Source organism: Ursus americanus, chromosome 18 (genome assembly GCF_024610735.1).
Source record: "Ursus americanus isolate L20-20 chromosome 18, mUrsAme1.1.p, whole genome shotgun sequence".
Classification (NCBI taxonomy): Eukaryota; Metazoa; Chordata; class Mammalia; order Carnivora; family Ursidae; genus Ursus; species Ursus americanus.
In genome coordinates, this window is record NC_142144.1 from 25,014,174 (window position 1) to 25,038,905 (window position 24,732).

Genomic DNA, 24,732 nt, shown 5'->3' on the forward strand with positions numbered 1-24,732 from the left:
GGTACTGAAACAAAAGCCTGGCATCACGGGTGACTCTTACGTTTTAGGTTATGTACGGCCATAAAGCTGTTCTTTAATTATGAGTAGTTATTACTTTTGTAATCAAAAAGAATAATCTATGTGGGCATCTTAAAAGGGGGTAACTACCTCTCATAACTATTCTTTTTTTTTTTTATATAAGATTTTACTTATTTGTCAGAGAGAAAGACAGAGCACAAGCAGGGGGAGCAGCAGACAGAGGGAGGAGCAGACTCCCTGCTGAGCAAGGAGCCCCATGTGGGACTCGATCCCAGGACCCTGGGTTCATGACCCGAGCCGAAGGCAGAGGCCCAACCGACTGAGCCACTCAGGCGTCCCTCTCATGACTATTCTTAATGCACATTCATTCTCGAAGACTATAGACGCTAGCTCACTGCAGCTATAGTTCAAAAGTACCCTCCTGCTTCCAAAAGAGAGACCTTGCTGCTGGTCTTCCCTGCTCAACCTGCATTTCTAAAATCTAAAGACCTCTTTCTGGTAGCTAAGTACCACTGTAGTCTCGCTCTACCTCTGCTCACCTCACCAACTGTCCTCTCACTAACACGCATCCTCTGCGGAAGCCAGACCGCTCTCTGTGTGTCCCAGGATTCCTCCTTCTGCATGTCTGCTTACTTCCGATCCTCCTCCCACCCTGAATGCGCTTCCACCTGTGCAAAACTCACTCATCCTTCAAGGCCCAGCCTGAGCCCCACCTCCACCAAGAAGCCTTCCATGACTCTTCAATCTCTTCTCCTCTCCATGGCCATAACTATTAAAAACCAAATGCACAATTTCTCATTTCACTCTATTCTATTCTAATTTAACACTATCTGTATATCTATTAACTTAAGGTCCAAATACCAATCAATAATAAGAACGTGGCCTTAGTTTCCTTTGGAAGATTCCAGGATCCGCAAACATGGAAGAGGAGGTTGTCCCTTAGCCACTCTGGAGCATGTATGCCATGAGACGACACAAAGGTTAAGGGCACAAGCCTCAGATTCAGACAAGCTCCACCACACACACGTTTTGTGACTCTCAGAACACATCAGGTCACTCCTCGGGGTATCCGTCTCCCACTTTATAAACTGAGACTAATAATTTGTACCCCTGATTCATCAGACATATTAAACCAGAGGACAAATTTAAGGCAACGAGCAGAATTTAAAAACTAAAAATGATGATTAACTTTATCGCTTAGGAATTAAAAAAGAGACCGGTAGAACCCTTTATAGCAAAACTAGAATGAACTTCAAACTGGTCAAGGAGGAACAAATAGCTAGCAAGGCTAAAAAGCCAAGGCCTAGATTAAGGGTTCTTTCGAAGGTCCTGTTGCTCGACTGGCTATCACTGCCGCTTTGGTGGAGGGCTCACAGTGCATTAAAATAAAAGATGACATAAGGAGGGTGGCTTGCATGAGTCATCTAAGAATATTCTGTGTCCCTGAGGAAGCTGAAGAACCTAGCCCTGGAATGACTTCTCGAAGAGCAGTGTGCTGGTAAATAAAACCTTAGCTGGGCTCTGTACTCGCAGCCAACTCCTCCTTTGGGTCAAGCTGATGGCTCTGAAACTACTTGCAAAGCAATGAGCCCCTGTGGCAGGGACATAGCCCTTCCTGCGCACAGACTGCAAGGGAGTGAATCCAGCAAAAAGCAAGCAGACCCTACTACCTGAACCTCTCAGGTCCATTTTTATTTAACCACCACAACCGAGATTTTTTCATAGGATATTATTTTGGATGATGAATGAGTTAACAGGGAAATGTGTGTATTACTTGGACATGCTTTCCTGGTCTGTAACATCAAAACTCCTATAATTTATTTCTAAAAATAAATACTAGTTGTTTCCAAAATATTATTTCTGGCATCTTCTTCCCATCTCTGCACCTGACCAAAAAAAAATTTTTCCACCTACTTAAACTTGCGTAGGACATACCCTCTGCTGGATCCAGCAAGACTGTCCCAGGATCTCTACCTCTGAATCATGGCTCACTCAAGCTGGTCCGCCCAAATACAATACCCTTCCTTCTGCTCGTGTAAAATCCTCTAGAGAAGAATACTTGAAAGCGAGGAGAGGACCTATAGAATCACGAGTCTCAGGAAGAGGATTACCTCAAATATAATAGGGTTAAAAAATACCTAGCTCCAGTTCCAGAGAAAGAAACTTTGACGAGGGCAATGCGAAGATCGGGAAAATGCTTTCTTTCCAGAAAGAACCAAGATGAGTCGTTTCAGATGATTTGGACAATAACAGAAAATATTTTCTGCCAAAGAAGAAAACAGATTCCTTTTTCCCTTCAGTTACTTCACTCAGCACAGGCTCTGGGAGACTTAACACCTACGCTGTCCACCCAAAGACGCGAGAAATCAGACGTGGAGTTAGGAAGCAAACTCCAGTGCTGCTAGGAACTAATTCTGAGTGAGTTCCGTAGAATATGCTTGTACTTCTGATGAACAAATGTTTTTCTTGGCATGAGAAGAGGGAGATGGGTTAGTTGACTAAGTTCCCAGGACACAGAAAGCTTACACTTGAAATGTTTTTTAATCCTTGGCACATGAAACTGTGGCTAATTCAGAAAGTCACAGAAATCTCAGGCAGGTGGGTTCTTTGGGAAGGGTCTGTCACGTGATACGTGACTACGGGGTGTTGGGGATCCTGGGGCTCTCGTGTTTGCCATGGATGCCAAGTTCTAACAGCTTAAGGTCTGAAGACCGCTGGGCACATGACAGAAGATACAGAATCATCGGTCCCACTGTATCGCTGGAGTCGCACACCTCTCAATCTGGTGGCAATGCCATTCTTCATAATAAGCATTAAAATAAACTGTAGATCACATTTTAATGTAGAAGCTCTGAGGTCAAAAAGGGAAGGCTAGTGTTCTCTGGTCAGATAATTTCTGTGACCAGCAGCACCTATTAAAAATTATGCTCAAGCCATTAAAACTATGCCTTGTATCCCACGTGCTAGGAACGATGTAAATCTTTGTGCTTCACCATGATTCACTCTAGAGCCCCCACTTCATTATTGTCATTTTTAAAGAAACCACCTCTTCTTTCCTTCACCCCAAGAGAAATCTGATTGCAGTTGGAACCTGTGTGGAAGGTCTGATGCCCTAGCAACTAATTGGATCCTCTTAAAGGTTGAATTTTATGTCTGACCTATTTAGAAATCTCAAAAGCTTCTCTTTGAAAAGCAGGCATCTCAGATCTTAATTTTTAAGTGTCAAGTGTTGCTGCGGTCAAGGTTAAATGAGTTGCTAGCTGGGCACTAGACTCAACATAATTCGTAGAGAAGATTTTCTTTTAAGCTTAAATGTAATTCACATGCTAATGTTTAAAAAATTCTATCTAATGCCCTACATTTCATATATGAAATAAAGAATATATTTAGGTCAAGTTACATTTCAAGTGGCATCTAGGAATATTCCGTGTTAAATATAAAGGTTGATAATGACATTTGTTAAAGACGGGATTCATTCCATGGGTATAGCTGTAATCCCCCCAATTATCTAGGGCAGAGGTAGGGACACACTGCCCATAAGCCAAATCTGGCCCTCCTTGCTTTTGTACATAAAGTTTTATTGGAACACATGCATGTTCATCTATTTACATAGTGTTTATGGCTGCTTTCACAGGACAACGGCACAGCTGAGTAGCTGAAACAGAGACGGTATGGGTCATAAAGCTGGAAATATTTTCTATCTGGTCCTTTCCAGGAAAAGTTGGCCAATCCCTGATGTGTGTAGAAACGGACCAGTATTAAGACTCATAAAAGGAGTCTTCCATTAATCACTCCATTATGTTAAAATCCTGGTGGGTAAAATTTTGAGGTAGAATAGAAAGTGTTATTAATCCATGAGTTTTGTTGGTCGGTTTCATTCTACAGCTTCTTTGAACTTGGATTTCATCGCAACCACATACTATGGAGATATGCGGAACTAGCTAGCCCACACCTGGCCCTGCTACCAAGTGACCACTTTTGTAATGCCACACCTCTCCAGCTCTACTCCTCCCGGTCTCCTTCTGAGGGTTACAAAGGCTTATGCTAGTTCAACCTTCAGTTTCCCACCTGTACGGAAGGTCATGTTATGCAGGGAACAATGACAATGTTTGGAACACTTCGTCAAGATAGATGTCTTCTTCTTGCAGAACGTATCAGAAAATTTCTATTAAAGCAGTCCCTGAGGTTTCATCTTTAGAATGTTTGCCTTTTGAAACTTTACTCCCAAATGGAAACGAAATAAATGTGCCCTCCTAATTTGGTTCTGTGGAGTTAGTTAGACATAACAGACTCAATATAATTAACTAGACTGAAAATTGTGATGTCTCCAAGAAATCATTGGTCATTCAAAAGAAGTTAGTATTTAATATATACCCTGCACATAACTGCTCCCATCAGAAAATTAGGGGACAAAACCAGCAGCATATCCGCCAGTGCAAAGAGAGCCCCTGAGAATATCATGAATAGAAGAGTTACCAGAGCAGAGGGGTGGGCCAGTAAAAGTCAGTCTTCAGAGAAAGTGAAGTCAGAGGCTCACAGACAGAAGCAGACAGGGAGGAAATCCTTCCAAGCTCCCCGGAGAGCCTATGCAAAGGCATGGGATTGGAAATGCAGAAGTTAGATGCTGGGGTGGGGGGGGTGGTAGCAAGCACAGAGTGGTAGCAGGCATCAGTATGAGCTGGCGAGGCCACTCTGGAGTGGTGAAAGTGTGACCCAATGGTAAACTCCGCACGCAACACACAGGACTTTGACATGACAAGAAGTCCCTGGAGTTCCTTCGTCAGAGGTATCCGGATAAAAACAGTGCTTATCAAGCATTATTCTAGAGTTTAAAATAGAAAAGCCAACTGAAAACTTCTAACAGAAAAAAAAAAATCACAAAGCTCCTTACATTTTCCTGCTAATTCGTAACAGCAAAGACTTCCCCATTGGGCGGACTGTATCGAGACCTAGACTGTAAAGAGAGGAACGTATCACGACCAGAAGCTCATGGCGTTCTCCCTAGGTTGCCATTAGGGCATAGACTGAAGAACTGTGTCATCCTCATTCACCTTATTTATTTTGTCCCTGGTCTTAGTGTCTCATTTTTGCTTTAAACGCAGCACAGTAGCTATTTCCTAAAGCAGGCAATTCCACGCAGCATAACTGGGTAGACAGAAGAAAGAAAATGATCTCTTCTTTGGGGGACACCGGGGGGGGGGGGACAATACTGAAATGTCACCATTGGCCTGACTTCGTATAAAGGATACAGCTCAATTTTCAATGACACAGCCAACGCCCGGGCACTGCGTAGCTTCTGAGACCTCACCAGATCTCCTAACTAAACTAGGCTATTCTAGTTTCTTTGTTATGTTACAGACGTGTGTGTCCATGTATTTTTCTGTCCTGAAAGCAGAGACTTGGAAAAAAGCGTGATAAAACCCAGTCCTACATTTTCTATGGCAGGAGAAGGAACCCAGTAAACACAAACACAACAGAGCACTTCCTTTTGTTGACAACCTTATGATTTCCCCTTAATGCATTGTTTAGAATAGCAATTATGTGTCATTTCCCATTATCCTACACACAGAACCACCGCCACGCAGCCCTTGCTTTTCCTTCCAACAACCGATCACGGAGAATCTAGAAAGGATTCACGTGCTGGTGAGACATCTCAAGACGGACAGCCCAGAGCCCAAGAGCTCTGTTTATGTACGGAACAGGTGTGTGGCCGGGCAGCTGGGGGGAAATCACCCCTCCACCTTCTCATTTCTGCCTCCCCGGTTCCCCTCCCTCCCTTGCAGTGCTTCCCTCTGGGTTGGGAGGGAAAGCAGCTTTGGAAGAGCCTTCTTTTTCAGCCCGTTTCCTCCTGCCAGAGAAGACTGGCTCGCTCTCAAGACTGCAAGCATTTGACCACTGCACACAGCAGTGAGCATGTCAACTAGTTTTATTCCCATCCCTCGCTAGGGAATCGGAAAGCCAAGGGCACACTGGTGATTTCCCTGGTTTTATGGCTCTCTACTCCCCCCAGGCCTGCAACACATTTTTGGTGCTTGTGTTCACAGTGTCCTGGCATCTGCAGTGTGGGAAACCCAAACTGAGAGCCAACAGCCCCAGAGCTTCTCCCTATTAAAATGTGCAATTGGATTTCACATGCGTGTTTCAAACACCATTCAAGGCATGATTTACAGGCCACTGTCTAGCCCCACAGCTGTTTTTTCATCCCCCAGACTTAGTCGTTTCTAGGAATCCACCACTCAGCTCCCAAGCAAATAGTCCTCCCAGTTTCAACCTCTTCAGTCATTCTTAGGCATCCAAAACTATGCAAGACCTATGGTAAGGACTCAAGAAAATATTTATTAAATGAATAAACTATTATTCTTTCCATGGAAGTATTCATTCATGAGAACAGCCCATTTGATGCCTTCTTTCTGTTTACCTACCTTCTAATCAAGTTTTTTTTTCATCCAATTAAACTAATCACTGACCCACTGATAAAGTTTATTTATATGTATTAAGAACAGTGCAGGTCCAGTGACTTCTGTGTGGGCCTCACTAAAAGAGCTGCCACCAGGGCTTTCGCAGTTGGTGTGTTCTTTCTATAGAAGGGAAAAGAAAAGACTTTTATATATTGCAAATTATCTTCCTGTGGTGGACTAAAGACAGTCTGTGTTTGGCAGAGTTAATATCCTACTATCGTCTTTCCGTGACCACCCACCCCAAGGTCCTAACCCAGTCTCACTTCCAAAACACTGAAATCACCCCTGAAAAGGTTAGACCTCAGGCTTAGGGTTATGGTTGGTTCAAACCCATGCTGACAGTATCTTCTAAATATTTGGTTTTAAGCTGTCGGAGGACCAAAATGGTACTGTATTCATTTATGATTCTTCTGTGCAGAGCACAGCTCTTGGCCGAGTATGGACTTAGGTCGAGTGAGCGGTCGGTAGGATTCCCCTGCCCTGTGACTGAGGCCCACCTTTCAAGGCAGGAGGACAAAGGAAAAAAAAAAAAGGACATGACATTGAGAGAAATGTCCCAGGAAAAGCCCTTGGTGGAAATGGTGTGTGGATGCATCAATTTCACCCAAATGGTTCTGCAAGTATAGCTTCCATTTTAGAAGAGAGCAATTAATTAAAAATCATGTGAATAAAGATGTTACAATCCACATCAAATGACATTTTGCCCTTTGTTGCACTATACCGATCTTTTCCAATGAACAGCGTCTCAAGGTGCAAAGGGGACATCTTCTGTCTCCTTTCGCACAGGCTCCCTGCCCCACCCCCTATCCTCCCAGCTAAGACTCGAAGTCTTCCGAGAAAACCACAACATGCACCCGGCTTCCTCCTACACTTTTAACCACTACACAACAGTTGAGATTCACTTTGTTACAAGCCTCAGCCGAAATAACAAGCCTTCCTGGTTAAGCCAAGGTCCTTTAAGACAGGAATACCGGTAAGGAGCTCTTGTGTTTACCATAGCGCCTGATGGCTGGAAAGGCGAGGCCACCGAGTTCTGGAACCTAGTAGAGGCAGCTTTAGCCTCAGGACTCGCCTTCCCTTCTCCTCCCACAGCTGTCTCTTTGCAGACCTCACGAAGGAAGATTACTCATTTACTCTTTGGATAATCTCATAATCAGGCCATGTTGACATGCTGAGCTGTCAGATCTTCAGGTTACCTGAAGAGGCTCTCTTTTTAAATCCTTACATTAAAAATAACCCCAAATTCACACTTGTTATCGATGGCCCGCAAAGGCCAAAACTGCAAAGGATGAAAATCGCAGCAATAAAATGTCCATTTACTCAATACCCACCATGTGTCAGGTGTTGTGTAGGGCATTTAACATGGGTGCTTTTTCTCCTTACTCCCAAGATGATCAGTGGAGGTAGCATCGTGATCCAATTCTACATGAGTATAGAAGCCACGACTGCCCAGGAAAATACAACTGGCATTGAGAGAAGTCAGACTTGAAGCCAATCCTCTGTGGCCAAGAGCCCATGAACTTTCCTTCCAGTCCACTAAGCTCCTCCCGAGAACGGAACAGCAGACCTTGGGAACAGTGTGTTCCCAGGCTGGGAAGAACTCGAGCGGGTAGGAGACGTCTGGTTACTGGAGGGGCAGGGAAGCGAGCAGCTCTGGGAGCTTGCACATGCCCAAGAATCTGCACGCTTCTGCCGTCCTAAGCACCTGATTCTGCAGTCCCGAGGCGAGCTGAGCACTCAAAACACTTCTGCTTCTGGGTCTGGTCAAAACAGTAAGCTGTCCTTTGGCTCAGTATGTCACACCGGCAACCCCCCCTCAACCCCACAGCTTTGGGCCAGCAAGGAGACCCCTCCATGGCTTTCTGTATTTCTGAAGCTCCAAACCTGGGCAGTTAAACCCTCTTCCCAACTGGTCCTTAGTCAACATCCTTTGGCTATCAGGAATCACCACGTGACCCCTGAATCATCCTGTGACAGAATCAGACAGACGTGCCGCCCCACCCCCCGAATTCTGTGTAGCCTAGTGTGGTACCCCAAACGTTTCATGGCACGTGTTTTCTTTTTGTTTTTCGGGTTTTTGTTTTTGTTTTTTAAGAACAACACAGGCTATAAATAAGTAAGCAAACAAATAAATCTGCCTGGTAACCCATCCACTTTCTTGCTCACAACCACAGGGAAGACTCCAACACTCGTCCATCCACACGGAGTGCTCTTTCCACAAGCAACGCTCACCCGAGTCCAGACTGACGTTTCCGCCACGGCACCGGACACTCACCACGGGCACCTCACCTCCCGCCCCAATTTCTATAGTGTTTCAAGCTTTCCACGTTTCTTCCTTCACTTGAACCGTCACGGTTTTGTATTAGGTTTTCCTCTAGAAAGAATGATTGGCCACTGATCCCAGCCCCCCGCAGCCCTGGGTGGTTAGCTAGGACTCGGAAGCCCATCGTTACCGTTCGAGTCTTCCACTTCTTCGGCCGGGGTAGCTTTCTGGGAGGAGTGGTGAGCGTGTGAGGAGAGCAAGCTGACAATCCGTGGCCTGGGGAGGGTCAGGGCTTTTCCGTGGACCTTGAGGGAGTGTTCCTTCAACTGGCTGATTGTCATGGTGGAGAATGAGCACCAAGAACACTTGTAGGCATGTTCACCTGGAAGAAGACGGCGGTAAGGGGCAGAACAGGAAGAAGAGGGAAGGGTATAAGGTGGGGTGGAAAACAAAATGACATAGTTAATGCGCGCGAGAGAAGTGTCTCTGAAGCTTCATGGTCTCGGAAGCCTCACAGACCAACTACCCGCCCCTTCCCACAACCACAGTGCTCCTCTGGGACTGAAACTCTTGGATGAGCTCCATCATCAAGTGACTGGGTCCCTTTTCATTTCATGCTCTACTTACAGGGACGAGCCCATGGACTGATTACCCAACAGGGAGTGAAACCAAAGGTCTACGATCCCTCCTTCAGAATGGTTTCCCAGTCTCTCGTTCTCTCTCTCTCCACTAGAAATGACCATGTCGGCTTTCGTTCAAGGATGCTTTTTATCATCTGCAGAATATAATATGCTTAATTCTTATTCCAAGGGCCTATCAGTGGCTTTCCAAGCACAGGGTTAACTATGTGCCAACTCCATTGTGCTATTTTCATTCTTCGCTTCTTTGCTGACTATACATCCCCTCGATGCCACACATCCTAGTTTGTTTGTTTTTTTGGACCAGTTCACAAACCTCAGCATAAAACTCCATGCCCCTGCCTAATCAATAGTGCAGAAATGGGTAAAAATAAGTCTTTTTTTTTTTTTAACTAAGAGAGAGATAGTTGCATATGTATAAGCACGTGTGTATCTCCAATATTCTTTGAGAAACAGGACGTTTCAGTAAAAGTAGGCACTTTTATTTTAATTATTTTTATACCAAGGAAACACAGTGACCAAATGAGACTATGGTTCACCTTTGCCCTAAGTCAGCATTTAAATTAAGTGCACTTTAAAAAGCCAGCTTGTGAAATGGGCACGCCTATGTTGTTGGACAAACACTGGTTTGATCGACTCAGAAAAGCAATTCTGCTTTTTCTAACAACAGGCTTTGAATGCTCATGCTTGCAGCTCAGGATCTGCACTGCTTGGAGTTGATATTAAGAAAATATCCTTTAACACATAGGGTTTCCAGCCATAAGAAAACAATTAAGTAAATGTGGACACAGCTTTCTTGATGGATGATCATTAAAATAAAGTCTTGAAGGGTTTGTAATAACATAAAAAATAACAAAATAAAACAGTGATACTGAGAAAAACAAACAGAAAGGCACAATGTATTTCGGATTAAATTATAATCACTACTGTTAAGAATAATTATAGAGGCAACGGTTGAGAGGAAGTGTTATCAAATGTTAACAACAGTGGTCTTTAGAGAAGAAGATTATGGGTGACTGACTCTTATTTCTTCTTTCATTTCCAAATTTCCTCTAATGAGCAGAGTTGTTTTTTTGTGTTTTTTTTTTTTACATTTCTTTTTAAGGTGAAATTTTAAAACCAGAGAAGAGGCAAGAGAAGGAAGTAGAGGGGAAAAAAGGAGTAGAAAGGACCAGTAGCAAGGAAAGTTCCATGGGCCAGCGAGGAGGAAGTGCGGACAGAGCTACAGAGCAGGAACGAGAAGGTGACCCTCTGCCCTCGCTCTGACCCGGCGGAGATGGGTCTTTCCCCGCCATCTTGAAAATGGCTAAACGTCTTCACATGTGAGGTGAGCGCAGCATCCCAGATTCTGCACTGAGCCTCTGCTTCACCACGATGACTCCCAGCGTGTGTACTGCCAAGAAAGCCTTGAAGAGAACCTTGACGAATGCAACATACTACAGCCCAAGGCGGAAGAGAAGTTCAAAGTCAGATGACCCGAACAAGAGCCTCAGTCAGTCCCCAGATGTTATCTGGGGGTCCGGATAATGCCCAGTTGTCAACAGTGGTATCTATTACTATAATAAATATGGATATATAGAATATTATTTACCATATAACAGAGAAATATACGTGTTAACATATTCATGATTGTATAGAACGCTACTGCCCTCCTTATTCCACTTTTTAATGTTTTAATGCCAGCCCAGCTGCATGAACCTGGTTGGGTAGTGGCAAGTAGCACAACCTGAGAGAGCATTCAAATCCAGATTATTGGATTCGTCTATGTGACGTTTACCCTTTAAAATAAAACAATCCATCTAGAATAGACAAGATGAGTCAAGCGTTTTGGAAAATGTACTGGCTTTCTCCAAGCCAAGCCATTCTCAGTATTTACTAAAGGCCATGACACGGACACCAAGGTTCCCAGGTGTGCAGAGAAACAAACCGTACTGCTCCCCCTCTCTTTCTGGATGTTTCCTTCTCACCAACCAGCGAGCACAAAAGGCCAGTGTGTGTGGTCAGCTCAGTGCCCTGGAGTCCGCGGGCGACCTCTGGTACTCTCTTAAAGTCCTTCCCACAGGCCAAATCATTTACCCAAATCCCACGGCTTACAGTGCTTTTGACAAAGCGGAGACCTGTGAGAAAAACTCCCCAGGATGGTGTCCCAGCTGAAGAATTTACAATATGCACGCACGTTACAAAATAGTGGTCTGAACCCTGAAGTCTCTTACTCTACAGCTTTTAGTAGACTTTTCCTGAAAATATAAAAATACTAACAGACAAACAGAAGTCCCTACAGCCAGTCTCCCTGTCCCGTCTGCAGCCCAGTGGGGCTTGGGGCATCTGGATGGCTTCAGGAGTTTTACTCCATGAAGCCAGGTCGACAGGACCCAACATCAGGAAAGGTGGTCAAAACCTCTGAGAGGGCCACTGGGTGCTGCGAGTCAGGCTGACAACACCACGGAGAGGCTCCCACGCCCTCCCTGCATCACACCTCTTTCCTGTCTGGGCTGAGCTCGGATCTGCTACCTGCAGGCGTCCTCCGTCAGAGACCAGCAGCATCCTGTCAGCGAGAAGGATGCAGGCTTTCGTTCTCAAGCTGAATTCCTAGTGAATGGGTTATATGGCCTTGATCAGGTCACTTCATTTTTGTCTCCACCCCTGACACGGAGGGGGACACCACCACCTACACTTCCAGACCGTCATGAGGATTAACTAGCGCGATGAACATAACATGCTTGGCGCACAGCCTGGCAGCGGAGGGATGCTCATGACAGAAGCGCGAGGAGATGGAACAGAAGAGTGACAGAGACCAGCACGGCTCCCGGACACTCACCACCCCAAGTCATTTCTTATCTGCTGGAAGGAAACGCATTTAAGGATATCGCATGAGAAATCTTACATGTCTTGAGAACTCTGTCCCTTTGAACTTCCTCAAGATTACACTTTTATTTTAGTTGGCAAGTATCTTCAGTAGATGCTAACAATTCATACATTTCCATTAGAAAGGCTGGGTAGGGGTGCCTGGGTGGCTCAGTCGGTTAAGCGTCTGCCTTCGGCTCAGGTCATGATCTCCAGGTCCTGGGATCGAGCCCCCACATTGGGCTCCCTGCTCAGTGGGGAGTCTGCTTCTCCCTCTCCCTCTACCCCTCCCTGGCTCATGCTCTCTTTCTCTCTCAAATAAATAAAATCTTTAAAAAAAAAAAAAAAAAAAAGGCTGGGTTATTTAGAAATTGCTCTAAAAACCGAAACCTGTCAGTAACACATATCAACTGTGACATGGGTGACACGGGCTCGTATTATTTTGGCTTCAGGTGATTCTATAATTTTTCTTTATGTTTCTTCATTAGATTAAAATAGAAATGAACACGCAACCATGTCAAGAATAACTTTTTCTTATGTGCGGGTAAGAGATTTTGAATTTCACTCAGGGAAGACCACAGGATTTCAAGTTCAGAGGACTCGTGCATCAGAGAGGCCAACTCACCAGCGTGAGCCTTGAGTATATGTGTTTTCAGCCGGCTGTTATAGGAGGACTTGAAGGAGCAGAGTTTGCACCGGAATGGTTTATGGTGTCCGTGGTGGGTTTGCATATGGCGATCCAAGCTTGATGGAGAAGAAAAATAAAGGAGAGAGAAAAACAACAGGATTAACGACTACACACATTTTCTAAATGCCCTTTTCCAGCAATCCCATTTCTAAGCTGTTCAGTCATTTTGTTACTTCCCAAGGATGGTGCTTACCCAAACCAAAGCCAACAACAACAAAAATGACAAGAGTGGTTGTGCCTGCTCAAAGTGAAGGGAGGCTCAAGGAAGGAAGAGATCAAGAGCCTTTTTGGATTCAGAGATATGGCCGTGGGAACAGGGCATAGCAGACTCTCATTACCCCTTCCCTAGAAGCCTGTATAATCGGAAGAAGGCATCCAAAGAGAAAAGATAAAATATGCAAGTTTTCTGTAAAGTCTGCGAAGAGCACCTATCAAATAATCCCTTAACTTATTTCAAATAAACAAACAAACAAACAGGAATTAGAGAAATTTTGCATGTAAAAAGGGCTTTCCTTTTAAATCTCAACTCTGCATTCCTGGTGAACACTCAGGAGGGCAAGGGAAGTTTCAAAGTAGTTGAGCTCCTTGCAGCGGGCTGTCAAGTCAAACTATAGAGGCCCCGTGCAGGTGGGTTTCAAAGAAGCCATGGGATCCAAAGGCCACTCATCCCTTCTGATAAACACCACCGTGTTTGCTGTACCTCAGTCTTCCACAGCAACTTACAAAGAAGTTATTTAATTATGGTGGGCTCCCAGTATTTCATAATAATTACTAGCCTAAAAAAATAATAAATCTCCCAAACAAGGTGTGGGAAGGACTTCTAATTTGTACCGGTACCCCAGAGAACCAGATTCCATTCTAAATGACTCATCTGGGAATGGTGCTGCTGACCATTTAAACATAAAATGTTGTCCTGCGCTCCAAAGCAGCACTTTCAATCGCCTCCGGACATCTCCTTCTGGGTGTCCTTCAGCTTTCTTAAACTCAACCAGCCCTAAACAAAACCATCGTTTTTTCCCTTCCAGAACAGACGCTCTCCCTCATCTCCTTGCTTGTACAAAGGACACCACCGTTCTCAGTCAACCAGACAGAACACCCAGGTGTCATCTAGATCCCTGCTTCCTTTAGCCGTTCCCAAAGTTCCATCCTAACTTCCTGGATCGCCCACTACTAGTGTCTCCTCATGGTTTCTCCCATCTTTCTTTTTCAACTCAAGGGCATGTATGGAGTCAGATGGCCTGGGATCAAATCCCAGCTATTGCTTATAAACCGTGTGGCTTGGGCAAGTTATATAAACCTCCCCACTTTTCGTACCCACAAAATGCAGACAGCAGTGGGAGCCTACTCCATCAGGCTGACTTGAGAATAAAGTGAGATAATACCTGAAGGCACTTAGCTCACTGCCTGACGCACAGTCTCAGGAAATGTCAGCAATTGTGACCACTCTACTCATTTCAGAGTCTTCCTTTTGCTGGTAATGTAAATTACGAAGTCTTAATTCCACATTCAAAGACTCCAAATATGGTCTCAAGTCTTCCAATGTTATCTTCCACTTTTCTTTTACAAGTAACTTAAGGATTAGTCAGACTGGACCGCCAGCTGGGCCCCCATGAGCCTTGCACTCCGTTCCACAGGCTTATGCTCGTCCCTTCCACCATGTTGTATGTCCTTTCCAAACTATTCAAGTCCCGTCTTCTGACTTTCAGACTTGACTCAAATGCTCCCTACCCCATAAAACCTTCCCAATTCTTCCACAGTCGGTGTAACATTTCCCTTCTTTGAAACGTCATAGCATTTTACTGATAAATTTTTGGAAGACATGTGCCTTATTTTGCCTCATTCGTGTTCTTGCTGCATTTATAACTCCCCTAGCCCCTAAACTCCCATGGCCTCTTCATCTTTATAGTCCCCCACCCCCCCCGGCACACTGCCTAGCACAGGGGGTATCCATTTATTCTCAGGGATCTGTTGAGACTCTACTGGGTGTCAGAAAGGACAGATGCTGTGGAATAAATACTTCTTCACAAGCTTTATGTCAGCGCATGGGTCTGACGACAAAGACGAGACATTAGGCTCCGTAGAATTCAGGGTTTGTAACCCATCCCACCCTCTGGAAAAGCACTGCCTCCTCCTGCCTTTCGACAACTAACCAGCACTTAATCTTTCTGAGAAGCAAACAGCCCAACATGTATTTTCAACCATCCTAAAAATAAACAGCATGTCAGTCTTACAATCGGTCACCTCCATCCAAGATGGTGGCACACATTTATTGACCATGTTCTCTCTCTCAGACAGTTCCCAGAGAAAGGCAACAAAAGTGGTTTCTTCTTAGAACCATCCCCCTTCCCGTCACCCCCAAAAGCCTGTCACAATACTCCAAATCTACAGCTCCAAAGCTGTGATGGGCCTCGGGCCGCTCCTTCAATCTCTCTGTACCTCCAAGAGTCTCTTGGCATCAGTCACTTCCTTACTTTTCAAGGTCTTTTTAAAAAAAATCTCAAGCAATGATTCTTCGGTCACATGAGGGAATAGTCCTAATTTTACCTCCTTAGCCCCTTAATCTCCCAAATGGAACCTGAACTTCCTCAAATGACGATGAGGTTCTGGATGAATGTTTGACAGATACACCAGTAAATTCATCTACTTTCTGGTCTTTTGTGCATCATAGCAGTGCCTCCAAAATGGGCACTTTTTAAAAAAAGGCATGTATTTGCCAAGTCTAACGTTAAGCAACCTCGTGCTCTTAGCCCCATTTGACAGACGGGGTGACTGAGGCCCGAGGTAACCTAAGCAGCTAAACAGCAGGCACGAACCCCTGAGCGGGGCTCCCGGACTCCCCCACGCCTCTCCCCTGCTCCAGCTTAGCTGCCTTCCACTAGGACACCTCTCTCCTCCCGGCCACCCCCTGCAGGCAGGCGACAGCACTTACTTGTGCCTGAAAGCAGAAACAAAGGAACAATACTGGCAGCTGTACTTGTCCTCGCGGGTAAACATGGCCAGGGCCAGATGGCTCCTCTCATGAGAACGCAGCCCCTGCATGGACATCAGGACTCTGTCACATTGACTACAATGGTATCCCCCCGGCCGGGTTCCATCCTCCAACATTCCATCAAGCAAGCAGTGTTCACCATCCACCCGGTCCGCCAGGGCGCCACTGGCATCTTTGGCTGCTTCCAGTCCATCCAGGAACAAGTGGGAAGGGTCTTCGGCCTCCTGCTAAGAGAACCACACACACACACATGCCCCACCAACAAAATAAATATCCATCATCATCGTCTCCAGCTCTCCTCCTCTCCCTTCATTCTCCCAAATTCATCAGCATCTCCTGTTAGAGCTTCCTCCCCTGCCTCTCTGGCTCCCCCTAGAGGGAGGGCAAACCCGCTTGCTCTTCTTCATGCAGTGCTGGTAATTTGAGGGCAATATGTCCGGGCATAGGCTGCTACTGCCTGGGAAACATGAGAGAGGGCTCTCCCACCATGAAGACTGTTCACTCACTTCTCTCCCATCTTAGAAAGAAAATCCAAATTGCCATCCCACCTGAACTGACATAAAGCAGGGTTAGGGTTATGGCTCAGAGAAAAGAAAGGAAGGAAGGAAGAGGGAGAAAAAAAAAAAGCAGAGTAGTTTGGGCATCTAGGAGCCGTGGGCCATCCTTGGGAAACACAGGGAAGGGAAGGAGCCTGCCCTCTGCCACCCATGTTCCTCCCCACCCTGCATATGGTGACTTCACCCCTGTAGGGGTGGCTGCTTAGAATCGACTTAAAAAAGTGAGGAGCAGCCTGGATTTAGGACACTCGTGTTTGGAGGTGACTCCTTAGGTTACTGATTACACACGAAGAGCTGCTCTGTCTCCCTCGAGCGACTCCAGGAAACGAGCCTGGGACACACCACGGTGGCGTGGACGAAGCCGACCGCCGCTGCCCCCGGAGGCCACTGCTCTGCTGAGAGCCAGAGGGACTTCGGTCTTGAGTGAGGGAAAGCAGAGACTTTATGTCCATGCTACGTGGGCAAAACGACACCAGATCGAGAAGGGCCGATGACAAAACGTATTCACACATCTACAGAGGAAGAGCCGAGCCCTGACCTAACTAACATCTCTGCCCAAAGTTCAGTGCTTAGCCCTATCCTGGCAGGCAGGGATGGTGGCTCGCTCACTCAAACAGTGGCTGCTATCAGGACTACGACGTTCAAAACGGGCAGCCTAATACAAGTCGTGGGAGGAGGGAAGGCACTGACTGGTCAGCGACATCCGGGGACCAGGGGACAAAGGAGCCAAATCAGGTCAAGGGGTTCGTGGGGCCTACTGTGACTTGAAGGCTTGTAGATTCAGATGTTTCTTACGCTCCTCAGAGGACCCAGGATAAGAGGTAAAAGATTCTCCTGGGCTCCCTGCACCGTCAGCCAGATGAGAACAGTAAGAAGTCAGGCAGTGGGAGGAGCAGAAGATGATGGGAACAGGACCCACTTGATTCCTCTCAAGAGCTCGGGCAACTTGGAAGAGCAAACACCTAACGGCACTAAATGCAGAACAGAAGGGCGACCCAAAGCCTCCTGTACCGAGAGGCCCGGATCTTCCGTTTCCACCAAACTATCCGCGTGGAAGGCAACCAGATCGAAACGCGACCAGGTCGAGACACGAAAGATGAAGAGGGTCCAACCTGCAAAAAAATCAAAACAAGCCAGACCGATCCAAGCACAGCTCAGGAATGCCCACGTTCTGGGCCGCCCTTTCCTGAGCTGCTTTGAGCAACGGGGGTTAATCAGTAACTCGCACCGCTCACACACAGGAACGCTCATGCACACGTCCCCCCGCCCGCGTCTCACCTTCACGGCGGCGGACACGGCCGGGACGCTGCCGTACTGGACGTGCTTCCGGAGGTGGTTGCAGATGGCTCGGAGCGTCGGATGCACTTCCACACAGAATTTACACTTGTAGCCCACCACCTTCCTCTCCTTGATCTTTGGCACCTCTTCTAAGTGACCAAAAGGCTGGTAAAATACAGTGGTAGCCATCAGTACTCCGAGCCCGCCCCGGCACGCCGGCATTTACGCTCGTAGCTTACTAGCAGGTTTTATTTCAAAGCGGATTAGCAGGTTAAAAACCAAGGGAGAGAGACGGGAGTATTTTTACAGAACGAATTCGTCAGAGCCGTGGCACGCTGCCTACTATGCAAAAGTCTCTGGAGCCCAAATATGTTACAACTTGTGAGCAGAGAAGATTTCTGTGGAGAAGCCTCATCGTCACGGCCACGGGGTTATGTGGTTTTCAAACCAATGTCACCTACGCAGGTGAAACGTTGCATAGCTACGCCATTAGCGAACGTCTTGACCGGAAAAAGGGAAAAAAAGAAAAAAGAAAAAAAGAAAAAAAAAAAATCTACTCCTGGAGATGTCAGGTCCATGTAGCAGACACTGCAGACCAAAACCATGGCTGAGAGGTGCTAGTGATACCAAGAGACGGCCCACAGCTGCCTTAGAAAGAGAGCGAGCGTCGTCGTGTAACTAGGCCTCAGATAAGGCTACTTGGCAGAAGGAGATACAGAGAAACCACCCCAGCCCTCCCCTGGGGAGCCTTGGGAGGAGTGGGAGGGAGGGGAGCGGGGCCGTGGAGAAGGGTGAGCATAGAATGGGGGATAATCAAGCTCGAAACGTTTAATTGACTTATTGAGCTCTCTGGCAAGCTAAGTCACTAGGAAGCCTGTAGCAGTCTGGCTGGCAACGAAGACGTGCATGTGGGTACCAGTGACGAGAGGCCTCCTGGGGGAAGGGAAATCAAAACATAGCCTTACCCTCTCTTGTTTGAAATCTGCAAAAGCACCATCTGCATATTTCTGCTTGCTCAAAAGCTGTTTCCTCCTCTCCTGACGTTTGGCACGCTTCTGGAATTCCTCATTGTGAATGTTCAAGTGTGAGGTCAGCTCCGCTGTGCTTTGCAGTTTGCTATCACAGTGCTTACACTGGTAGGCGGGGTTCTGCAAGCGGGGGCCGCCGCCCAGGATGACAAAGTCCCTCTTCAGGTCCCGACTGTGGTGGTCAGTGTAATGCATGCACAGCAGCTCGGCCGTGCTGAAGGACAGCTTGAAGCACTTGATGCAGCGGAACGGGAGCCACTCGATCTCCTGCGCCTCACTTCCCTCCACCTCGGCTTTCTCGAAGCTGCCTCTCTCCTCCTCTTCCATCAGCATCGGCTTCTCGTGCTCGTCCGCGTAGACGGCCGTGAAGTAGCCCCCCAGCTTGCTGGCATGCTGCTTCTTCGGGAACACCCCCGGGTGGCGCTTCATGTAATGGGACACGATGCCCTTCTTGCTGAAGGACTGGAAGGAGCACAGCGAGCACTTTTTCTTCTCCACGGCCCGCCGGAGCTCCTCGCTGAGCTGCGGGGAGTCGTCCTTGGGCGGGGACGGGATGATCACCTTGTTGGGCTTGTCGCTGATGGTCCGGGAGGCTGCCAGGCAGTGGGTGTAATAGGCATCGATGTCGTGGCGCTTCTGGTAGTGGGCCGCCAGCCCTTTGCGGATGGGGTTGGTGTAGGCGCACAGGGCGCACTTGAAGAGGTTGTTCTTGCCCTCCGGCTGGGCGCGGACGTTGTTGTGCTTGATGCGGTAGTGCCTGGCGATCCCCTTCCTCGTGGAGCAGAAGTACTTGCAGAGCTGGCACCGGAACACAGTGTGCGAGACCAGGTGCGAGGTAGAGAAGTGAGACGTGGACACGGGCTCCTCTCCCACCTCCTCCTCGGTGACCGAGACCTGGGAGGGGCTCACTTCAGTGGTTATCTCGGGCTCGAGGGAGACTGGCAGCTTCGGGGGCGACTGGGAAAAGACATCGAACTCGGGCTGATTGTGGTACTTCTCGTAGTGGATTTTGAGCTTCTCCAACGTGCCGTGCGTGTATGGACACAGCTTGCAACGGTAGGCGCCGTACCCTTGCTTGAAGATCCGGCTCGTCTCCTCCACGTCGTTCTGGGCTATGTCGGCAGACTGCTCCACGTCATGCACGAAGTCCTCGGCGGTCACCTTGATGGCCGGGTGTCGCTTCTGGTAGTGGGTCAGGACGCCGTGGATGCGGGTGTTGATGTACGGGCAGTGCCTGCATTTGTAGACGGCTCCTGGGTTAATGTCGATGTCCTGGGCGAAGTCGGCCGCCTTCACCTTCATGCCCGGGTGCTTCTTCCCATAGTGGGTAAGAAGGCCGTGCAGGTTGTTATACTCAGACTGGCACACCGTGCACTGGTACGGGGTGGACGATATGGCCGGGTTGGCCGAAGCCAGCTGGATGCTTTTCTCTGGGGAAAGCCTCGCATCGTCTGGGCATTCGGCGTCCTGCTCGGGGAGTGGAGTGGGCAGGCTGTTTTCACAATTCACAGGACCCACCAGCTCTTCGGCGGAGGGAGGGAGGGGGTTCTCGATGGCGTCTTTCTCCTTGATGATATCCAGCAGCACCGACTCATCACCGTTCATGGCCCAGGGGTGGAACGCCTGGTAGTGATTGGTGATGTCCCAGATGGACACGGCTTCGAAAACACAGTCTCTGCATCTGTATGTTTTGGCTTCCGCGGGCATCGCGAGAGAGGGAGGGGACGGGTCTGGCCCCGCCCAGAGTTTGGTCGCCATGTAAGTGTAGTCGACGTAATGCTCTGGGTGCCTCCTTTGGTAATGCAGGAGCAGACCGTTGGGCTCTGTGTGCGAATAGATGCACCACTCGCAGTGGTAGCCAGCTTCTATCAAGCCATCTAGAAATGCCCAGCGCATGATGGACGTGACCGTGGCCTTCAGGGCAGGGTGGTCTTTCTTGATATGCTTCCTCAGTGCATAGAAGTAGGGGGAGGTATACGCGCACTGCCTACACTTGAGCGCTCGCAGCTTGGCTTTGTCCCGCTCCACGCTGGAGGGGGCCACGAGCACACAGCTGGCAGGCTTCTTCTGGTTCCGGTCACAGAGGCTTCGGATGGTGGCCGTGTGCTGCCGGATCACGTCTGCATTGGCCTTGAAGTCTCGGTGCTTCTTCTGATAGTGAATGAGGACACCTTTGACCGTCCGGTTGCCATAATCACAGTGCTGGCAAAAGAACATCTCATTCTCCACAGGAGGGCCGTCTCGCTCAGAGCTGCTACGGTTCAGCTGTTGCATGGGGGCGGGTGGCCGAGGGGAGCCTTGGGGCCCCTCGGACCCTCTCATCATTGCAGCTGTGGGAGGAGCCTGTCTGATATATTTGGCAGTGACCTTTATTTCTGGGTGTCTTTTCTGGTAGTGGACAAGCACTCCCACAACTGACCGATTGCTGTAGGAACAGTGTTTGCAGTAGTAAAGCTCAGTACTGAGGTCTGGTGGCGGGGGTTGTGGGGGGGGTGGGGAACCCATGTTGGACATTTTGGGAGACATTGGAGCACCCACCTCAAATGATAATTGAGAAAGGGCAGAGCCCCTGTCCACAGACACCATTCGCATGGTTTTCTGGATCCTAAAGTAGGAAGCCTTTTCTTCCGGGTGTTTCTTCTGATAATGAACCAAGACAGAATGCATGTTGGGGCTTGCGAACGAGCACACGTCACAATCGTAAACGACAACAGTGTTAACTGAGGGGTCCTTCTGATTTTCACATTCTGGAGTAAAGGTCTTTGAAGGAGTGTTTTTATTAAATGTAGCTGGCAGACCGCCACCGCGAGCCACGGGAGTGGAAGTTGCCATGCTCTTGGGGGCCGAATTCAGAATCTCCCTCAGTGTCTGGGATTCCGTATTCAGCCCTTCCTGCTGCTCCACAACGTAGCTGGAAAATATCATCGCGTTGTTAATCTTGACCGTGGGATGCATTCTTTGGTAATGCGGCATCAGGCTTCGGACATTCGGGCTTGTGTAGGAACAAAACCGACACCGGTAGATCAGGTCCGAATGGTCAAAGTTGAGTACATTCATGGCTTCTGGGTGGTGTTCGCCGTAATGCTGCTGTAGGTCTTCGAAGTTGGTGTAGTCAATGTAGCACTCCAGGCACCTGTACACGGCACTGTGATCGTTGGGGTCCAAGATGTACCTGAAGCTGAACTTGATGTACGGGTGCATTCGTTGGTAGTGGGTGCTGACACTCCGGGCAGATTTGTTGTTAAAGTCACAGTGTTTGCAATAGTAAAGCCTTCCGGAGTCACCGAAGTCCGTGTTCTCGCTGTTGTGCTCGGTCCCGTAGATGGGAGTCTGGGTGTTCAGCAGAGCGGTGTTGGAAACCTGGTGATCTTTCATGTTTGTCGAGGAGCCGTAATAATCCTCTTCATCTTCAGAAAGCGTGAGCTCAATCTCAGCCCCGTTGGTGGCGTTGTAATCGTGGGCGACGCTTCGGAAGCTGGGCTCCTTCTGGGGCTCACCGGCATCTCTCGCCCAAATCTGCTGGGCCGAGAAGGCCGTGGACACCTCCATGACCGGCTCCGTCGGCTCTTCCTCCCGGTCCAACTCAACCTCTATCTCCACTTCGTTGTCTTCCTCCTCCTCCTCGTCGTCCTCCACATTGATCACCGCGTCCTCCTGCTGTTTCGTTTGGTTGATTTTGCTCTGTAGGTTGCTTGCGATCTCGTCGATCCTCGTTCTCTTCTTCACGGGTGACAGATCGAGGGGAAAGTCATTAGCGAGCTTCCTAGAGGCCTTAGCTACAAAATTGTTCTTGGAGGACAACCCAAGAATTGAGGTCTGACTTTTCTTCACAGTGTTGCTGGAAGAGGGGTGGCTGTCTGTCTCACTCTCCAATGGCAGGCTTGAGGGCTGCCCCTCGAATTTTGGCAAGTTGTCGCAGAACGAGTGCTTGTGTTGCTGATGGACCCGTAGCCCTTTCAGAGTCGTGGTGGAGTAATTACACATGGTGCATTTGTAAGGGTGCAGGGGCGGGGCTGGCACGGGCGGCTGTGGCTGCTGCGTCGGCGGAGGCTGGGGCTGAGGCTGGGGTGGCACCTGGTGGGGGGGCTGCGGCTGAGACGGAGGTGGGGGTGGTGGCGGGGGCGGGGGCGGCGGCTGTTGCTGCTGCAAGGGATCCAGCAGGACTCCCGACTTTCTGCCGTTGATGCTTGAGCTCTCGTAAGACACGACGCCTTCGTTTAGGGAAGAAGAAATGCTTTCGCTCTGGGAATTCACAGCATCCCAATCTGACGTTGTACCCGTGTGACACTGTTTGTGAGCCCCGAGTTTCAACGAGCTCTTGCAAGTAAACGGACATTCGTCACATTTGTAGACAGCGGTCTTTCCGGACAAGTGGATGTTTTCTATGTGACGGGAGATGCTACGTCGATGCATAGTGAGGAAAGGACAAAAGGGGCACTGGAACCTATTCATGAACCTTCTAAACGGAATCCCCTTGGTCTCCAACAACTTGTTGCCATCTGAGCCCATCAGCTGCTCTGCAGACATGCCTGATGTCTGGTGATCCAAGGCATTCAGGCCATTCTCGCTGTCTATCTCATTCAACTCGTCATCAGAACTGGAGTCATTCAGCATGCTGTTAGTTTCCAGGTCAGCAGAGGAATTGGTCATGTCGGCCATTCCGTAACGCGATCTCTCCGCCAAGTTAACGAGGCCAGAGTTGTGAGGGGACTTCGGCTTCATCTGAGGGTAAGACACGGGGGAGAACTTGGAAGCGGACGAAGAATTGGGTCTCATGATGGAGTTGCTGACGGAGCCCCGGAAGTTGGAGACGTTAGCGCTGGGCATCTCCCGGCTTGCAGCATTCATGGACAGGTAGGTGGAATTGGAAGTGGGGCTGGGGGCGCTTTTGTTCTGCACGTCGGGGAGGTTAGTCCCTTCTTGCTGCTGTCGGAGGCTGGAAAGGATCTTGACCATGCTGCGGTGCTTCTTCATCATGTGGTCACACCAGCGCTCTCGGCGGGGGGTCTGGTAGCTGCACCACTCGCAGCAGAAGTTGCCTCGAGACTTGGTCAAAGGCTTGACCATGGACTCTAAGATGCTGCGCTCCACGACCTCTGCTGGCAGTTCCTTGCAGGGGTCCTGCAGGGACACGGGTGGGACCATGGGGTCTGGCATTGGAGCAGGGGCAGGGAGGGGAGCAGTGGTCTCCTTCAAATTGTTTTTGTGATACATCTTCTGATGCTTAATTATTCTCGCCCTCCTCGGTGACTTGTATGTGCAAAACTGGCAAGAGAAGACCTTTCCAAATCCCTCGTGCATCATGATATTATAGTTTAAGGATCCTGGAACAGGGGGGCCCGCCGAACTCCCTTCAGCTTGAGCTCCGTGGACCTTCCTTGTGTGTTCGATGAGGAGGTTTTTTGACCTGAAGTAGCGTACGCAGAACTTGCATTGAAAAAACTTGTTTGTTGGTTTGGGGTTAGGGGCAATATGCTGACCGTAATATCCTGGACTGTGGCCATAGTAGCTTCCGGCCCCCAGTGCGGTTGCATTTTGACCTAAAGAGAAAGCATCAGGTAGTATAAGTGAGAACAGAAAAGCAAACAAAAGAGAATTGAGAAATTCCATCATGCAAAGCAATTTTTCTTTTCAATTCTTCTTCATTAATACACATCACATTCAAAAGTCCTAACATCTCAAGATGAGGCCCTGAAGAGTATTAATGAAGCACTAACGAACACACACATAGAGCTTCTCACAGATGAAGACGCAGCGCTCAGCTTTAGAAACGATACTCCCCTCATCTCCCACTAATGTGCCCTACAGCTATAAAAAGACGGCATTCCACACACCGCGACACTCATTCCAGAACTCTGCAAGATACGATCCTGTTCTCCCAATGGAAGGGAAACTAAGAGACATAAGGAAGCAAAAAGGACAATAACACAGGACACTCAAGAGGAGAAACATGATGCCCCAATCGCAAAAA

General features: G+C 48.3%; 1 protein-coding gene across 10 annotated transcripts in view; it reads right to left on the reverse strand.

The window, feature by feature from the left end:
• The window catches only part of ZNF462 (zinc finger protein 462), a 135,094-nt gene that overhangs the window by 54,136 nt on the left and 56,226 nt on the right, over positions 1 to 24,732 (reverse strand). For 7 of the 10 annotated variants that reach the window (XR_006776608.2, XM_045780474.2, XM_045780475.2 and 4 more), the window contains 5 exons: positions 18,699 to 24,301; positions 17,734 to 17,898; positions 15,839 to 16,125; positions 12,847 to 12,965; positions 8,930 to 9,121 (listed from right to left, as the gene is read on the reverse strand). Coding sequence is in view for 9 of the 10 variants with exons in the window: in XM_045780474.2 (XP_045636430.2) it covers positions 8,930 to 9,121; positions 12,847 to 12,965; positions 15,839 to 16,125; positions 17,734 to 17,898; positions 18,699 to 24,301 (6,366 nt within the window). In the remaining variant the exon portion in view is untranslated. The remainder of the gene's footprint in view (positions 1 to 8,929; positions 9,122 to 12,846; positions 12,966 to 15,838; positions 16,126 to 17,733; positions 17,899 to 18,698; positions 24,302 to 24,732) is intronic. The other 3 variants (XM_045780479.2, XM_045780480.2, XM_045780482.2) reach the window with 3 other exon arrangements.